Here is a 6,579-nt window from a genome sequence, read left to right on the forward strand (position 1 = left end):
CAAAGGTCATGTCCTCCACAAACTGTAACTGCTTCATGTCATGCCTAATCATCTTCCTCCAATATTTCTTCAGTCTACCTCTACCCCGACTAAAACCATCTATAGCCAGCCTCTCACACCTACTGAAGCATCCTTGCACCTCCTCATCACATGCCCGTCCAACCTTAAGAAAATTAATTTGTTCTAATTTCCTTGTTCTAGCTATGAACTATGTGAACTTTACTTTTATCTAGCGTTTGATCAGTTCTTCTTTTGCTAAAACTGTGAGTTAGTTTTTCAATATATCATCGTATTAGGACTTTATCTAGCCTATAGGTATTTTATAGGGACCTTGTATGTTGTACATTACTTCGTTACAGAATAACTATTTTTATCTCGGGTTTACAATTAGCCCAACTCTACCACCCACTTTATTAAAGCTATAGTTCGAGATCATGCAAATCATTTGACGTCTTCCTTGATTGAATCTAGATCCGCTTTGGCTGAAAGTTGGATCATTTTGATCCTAACAATCTAGAATTTTTATTTGGCTGAACTAGGAGTACAAAAACTGAAATAGCCTTGCTCTTGCTGAATCCAAGTTAGCCAATTTGCCAAAAGCTATATAAACATTCCATTGCGCATCAGTGCCCAAGTAAATGTACGGATTAGATTAGCTACCTGGAAGATGAAAATCAATGAGTCAATAATGGTTTTCCAGTACAGCTTAGCTTTGATGGGGAAATTCTACGGGTTACACTGCTCCTGATGTGGAATAAAAGAAAATGTTCTGTCAAGACAGGGATATCACTTTATTTATTTATGTTGTGTTATATGAAACGTTCTCCTTGAGATCCTGGAGAGCATGGTGCTGAAATATTATCATGGATTTTAAGCTGTTCCTTTTTCTTTTGTTCAGGATATGGTGCTTCACCAGGATCTACAATTAACAACAGTTGAATCAACTCATGCACAGAACTCTCTCTCTTGTTCTCGGGAGTATGGACAACAGTCCTTTAGGCTGCCACCTTCAAGCCCCTATGACAAGTTTTTGAAAGCAGCAGGATGCTGACTTTGATGTTTTTACTTACACGTAACTTGTAATACTTGCAAGTACTGTCTCAGCATGTCCATATCTCGTCGTGCTCACCTAAAGAAGCGTCTTTTTTATCTTTTATTTATTCCAGAAGTACTTCACTGTCTAGAACTTTCTAATGTATTTTAAGGTGTATTTAGTTCATATTTATGTGAAGTGTGTAAGCTGGAAACATAAGCGAAAAAAATTTATACAACTTTTTTTTAGTGGCACAAAAGGAAAAGAGGAGAAATGATTGTCTGTTCGTCTTTCTTTTTGCATCTACTGAACTGGTTAGTGATCTCGCCTTATGGAAACTGTTTGGATCTTTACGAAGGGACATAATAATTTATGGTTTTCTGAACAAAGTTTTCCCTGGTGTGTTTGCAACAATTTATTGAAATACGCAAAATAAACTGAAATGATAAACAACATGGAAAACAAGAGATTTTATTGATGAATATTTGTGAGTACAATTCTAAGTATTTCTTGGTTCTTCTCTCCAAGAATCTCCATGACTCGAGGTTTGAAGCAACACCCTTTTCAAAATTAGACTGATGGGGACCTTCTTGTGATATATTTGATCACCAAAAACGTTGGACAACACTTCATCCTTTCAGGTTGATCTTTCTTGTCCATTGCTTTCTTATTGATGTTGGATCACACTGGCTGCGGATGCCTTACCCAACTACGGAATGCTTTTCTAATGTTAAAATCATTCCTGAGAGGTTAATGGCACCCATAATTATAATTGTAGGGGGTAGGCTGTTTCGTTATGTATGAAACTTCTTCCTTTTTGCTTATTGGCTTATGTGAGTCATCAAACATCATAAAACTTAATTATGTGTCTTGCACAATTGGCATCAGTTATGGGAGGTTTATATGAGAAAAGACAAAGTTATCACTGAATTTGTTTGAAATTTGTAAAAAGACATTTTAACTTGGGGAATGTACAGAAACGGAAGGGGAACCTTGGAGTAACTGTTAAAGTCTCTGTCATGTGGCCGTGAGGTCATGGGTTCAAGTCTTGGAAATAACCTCTGGCAGAAATGCAAGGTAAGGCTGCATACAATACACCCTTGTGGTGGGGTCCTTCCCCGGACCCTCCGCATAATGGGAGTTTTAATGCACCGGGTTGCCCTTTAAAGTACAGAAAGGGCACTTCAGGTCAAACAAATTCCACGAAAATGGCCATCGAATATAAATTTCACTTTCTAGCCATTTCAATTTACTGGCTTGTTCTATACAGTTTCTATACACCTTCTATACAGTTTCTAGATATATATCTTATACATATAAATATTCTATACGAAAATTATATAGTTTCGATACACAATTTATACAATAACTGTACATTTTTTTTTGCATATTTTATACAAAAATTATAAAATTTTTATACACTTTCTATATATTTCTTATATATATTTTATACATATACATATTTGATAGAATTATACAATTTCTATACATATATCTTATATAAATACACATTCTATATAGCAATTATACCATATTTATATAATTATATTTAATTATTATTTTTAAACAACTAAAAAAAGCAGAATATTTTTCAGTTAAAAAATTTGTAGCAAAAAAAAACTAAAAATATTTTTAAAAAGGGGTCAAATGATCTAAGTTGAAAACTGTATCAATATTATATATGGACTGTATCAATATGATATATAAACTGTATCTGAACTACATGAGGCTGACCTAAATTGATAAAGAATAGGAAATAACTATTATGTGGTATTAATACATGTGAAAATATCCCAAATATACTTTTTAGATTGTTAATTACAAGTTATAGAATGACTTTTCATTAATTACTAGACTTAAGAAATAATTACAAGCTATAACAACTTTTGAGAAAAACATATTTTAATTAAATTTTTGAAAATCAATTTAGTAATATTTATTATTTGTATTATTTCGTTATATTTAGCATTTAACATTTATCACTATTAATTAAAGATTTTGGATAATTATGGCAAGTTAAGGTATTAATATTTTATTTTTTTAATAATTAAATATCAAAATATGTCCACAATTTAAGGAGTTATATATGGTAAATATATTTTTTAAACTTAAGATCTGATTTTATACTTTTTTATTAACTTGAATAATTAACTTGATTACACTTTTGCATATTTTTCAGTCTTTAATTATCAATAGAAGTCTTACCTCTTTACCCTTTTTAATTATCAATAGAAGTTTTATCTCTTTAATGTCCATTCATTAAATTTCTTCTAAATAGTGACTCTTCTCGATCACTAACTAATAGGAACAAAAATATTTCAGTTCATAATGTAATTATTGATACTTCTCATCTCATTTATCCTTCACCTTTTTGACCCTCTTTCCTTATTAATCAGTTGCTCCTCTGATTGAGTAGTTTAGTAGCTTTTGTTACAAATAGTTCAATTGGACAATTGGATAGATCAATTTTATATTAAATTAAGAATAAATAGTAAATGTTAACATTTGAATTATTGTTGCTTTTAATTTGTTTTCATGCTTAGGTAGTGCTTAATTATTATTAGTTATTTGATTCTAAGTAACTACTTTAAAAAAAAAAAATCCTTTTTACAGTCAAAAGGCAGTCTTGTCAAGTCAATTTTGTCGAATCGTTAAGTGATGATAACATATATATAGTTCTATTTTGGATTTTAATTAGCCATCGTTTCTCCATGTCCATATAATGCATACCATAATTAACTTCAATATCATCGCTATTGTAGTATATATGTAAAACTGAGATTAAAATACCAATTAGGGTAATTGCCAATTAGTGTAATGATGTTAACTAAATTTTGATGAACACATTTTCCTAGGATAATCCCACTTTTAATACGTTGAAATCAATTTATATACTCATTTCATACTGAAGAAATGTTTTTATTTTGAGTTTTCAATGTATTAAATTGCTATTAAAATTGATATCGCTGAAGTTTCGCATATGTCACATTTGTATTGAATGATTTTATGAATGTGACAATCGATGAGAAAAATTATGTTTTATGTTACATAATCTTTTTAATGTATGTAATGAATATTACATAAAAAACTATCAACATAAATATTGAAAATAAATTAATTGATAGTTGTTTGATGTCAAATAATTTTTCGTTGCAATAAAAAAATAATCAGTATTAAGCATGATTGATATTGGTGTTTGCTTTCTAGCAAGATGAAGAACATTATATAAATACTATGTTAAATATCAAAACTAAACTTTGTTCATACCAACAATCTTATACAAAGAGTAATGAGCACCAATAAAAATCAAGATACAATAGTCATGTCAAATGTTACTAATAGCAGAATCAAAAAATGTATAATTTGATGTAGTTGATATCAAATTTAATACCATTTGATGCGACTTAGTTCATATCAATTTCATTCAACTATGTAAAATACGAAACAAACGTTAAAGTAGCATAACATTATATAAATACTACGTAAATATAAAAATAAACTTTGTTCATACCCATAATCTTAGAAAAACAAACAGTAATAATCGAGCACCAAAAAGTTAATTCAAATTATTAACTATATTAGAAAAACAAACAGTAAATAGAAAAAATGATTCAATATCAATTTTATACCAATTTAATGCAGAAAAAATTAAATATTTGCAAGTTTGTATGTACTGTTATAGTCCATGAATACAACTTTGTTACTACTACATCATGTACATACTCACTAAAAAAAATAAAAAGAAATAAAGATCGGGTATGATAGACATGATCACTAAGTGAGAAAATAACATATAAATGACCAATCATTCGGCAACAAGTACTGAGAATTCATTGATATGCATGTTGATATGTGAATTTATTAGAAGAAGCTACTTAAATGGTGTACAAGAATTTGATGAACTAAAAGTCTGTATGCTTTTTCTGTAAGATGAAAGCTATCCCCAAAAACATAATTAGAATCATCGAAACACAGATGTGTATGACTCTGCAACAACATAACTCCCTCTATGACAAATTCTATCTCCCTGAGGAATCTCATCTCCCTCCACGACGTATCATGATTGAGTGCAAATTAACAAAATTCGTATTTGTTATCTAAAGAAATACTTATTTTTGCTTTTCTTTCAAAATATAATCAACAACACTTTGTTAGAAGGTATTTTTTGTTTACTGGCAGAAATAAATCGTGTACAAAGAGGAAGGTAGTGTATGAAGATGGAAACTCTTAATGCAATCATTAAAATAGGAGGAAAAATAATGGTTAGAGTGATTTGGGGTGGATAAATATCAGTAATTAAGGTTAACTATTTTTAAGGAAGGTAAATTGTATATTAATTGTATTAAATTTTAATTTTCCTTTTTCATTAATTACTTTTTTGTATTTTTCAACAAAACAAAAAAACCTTTTATATATATATTTTTTTAAATAAAAGTTGCTATAACTTGAAAATTTAAAAGTTTTGCTATAACTTGTAATAACTAATCTAATAAGTTTATATAGTTAATTTTTCCTTAACATATCCGACAAGATATTTTATGTCCATAGGCCCAAACTTGGGTTATTTTTCTTTAAAAAGAGCTTTACCATGTCTTTTTCTCGTAAACTTTGCAGACGACCTATTATCCACCTAAATCATTTCAAATTGATATTATTATGTCATTTTTGGATCAAATCAGTTTTTAAAAATAGGTGTTGACCACACACCAATTACTAATTGACACATGTTTTTTTAATTTAAAATATTTTTTTTCTTATACTTGTTTCTTTTTATTTTTGTCTTATTCATCATCTTCCTCAAATTTCTATTTCAATCAACCCATATTCAATTTTTTTCTCTTTTTCTTTAACGAGCTCTCTTTCCCTCTACTGTCCTAACTCTTATCATTTTTATTATCTCAAAGAAAGAATTATAGAGATGCAATAATATTTTTCAAACTTCCCTTCTTATTAAATTAGTAAAGCTGTATATTCATCCAAAATCTCTTCTTGATAAATTAGCAAAATTGTATGACTTTTATCCCTTTTGTAGTGTAAAAATTAAGATTTTATTTGTTATCCTTCATAAACAACAAAATAGATTGTGCCTATTTTTTTCATAAAAAAAAAATGAGACAGACAAATGATAATAAAATATTTTTCTATGATTGTGCCCTTCACCTACTCCAGGAAATTTTGATGAAGACTAAAAAAATTAATTAAATAATTATTTGGCTACCAAACCCTAGCCACCGTAATCTCCACCGTTCTTGTTCTTTTTCTGGTGGAAATGGCAACCAATTCACCAGGGCAACCCCCTACAACGTTTTAATCAATTACTCTCAATAAGAAGATGAACTACGCGGGAGTTTTAAAACCTACACAAGTAGTTTTGAAATTTGTCCCTCTCAAACCTGTTATGTATTTGCAAGGGGAACCAAGAGTAATATGAGAGGAGCATGAAGTTGAGCAGATGATTGTTAATGAAAATCTACAGTATGCTTTCATTGAAAATTTTTTATATGGATGGCCGGACATTCAAGATTTACATAAGATGATTTCAAAAC

General features: G+C 29.4%; 1 protein-coding gene across 4 annotated transcripts in view; it reads left to right on the top strand.

The window, feature by feature from the left end:
* Positions 1–1,319, top strand: part of LOC107847362 (protein SEMI-ROLLED LEAF 2) — a 51,981-nt gene extending 50,662 nt beyond the window's left edge. For 3 of the 4 annotated variants that reach the window (XM_016691567.2, XM_047398998.1, XM_047399000.1), the window contains one exon: positions 899–1,319. In XM_016691567.2, the coding sequence (XP_016547053.2) occupies positions 899–1,051 (153 nt within the window). In that variant the 3' untranslated portion in view covers positions 1,052–1,319. The remainder of the gene's footprint in view (positions 1–898) is intronic. The other variant, XM_047398997.1, reaches the window with a different exon arrangement.
* The last annotated feature ends 5,260 nt before the right edge of the window (positions 1,320–6,579 follow it).

Source organism: Capsicum annuum, chromosome 11 (assembly GCF_002878395.1).
Source record: "Capsicum annuum cultivar UCD-10X-F1 chromosome 11, UCD10Xv1.1, whole genome shotgun sequence".
Classification (NCBI taxonomy): domain Eukaryota; kingdom Viridiplantae; phylum Streptophyta; class Magnoliopsida; order Solanales; family Solanaceae; genus Capsicum; species Capsicum annuum.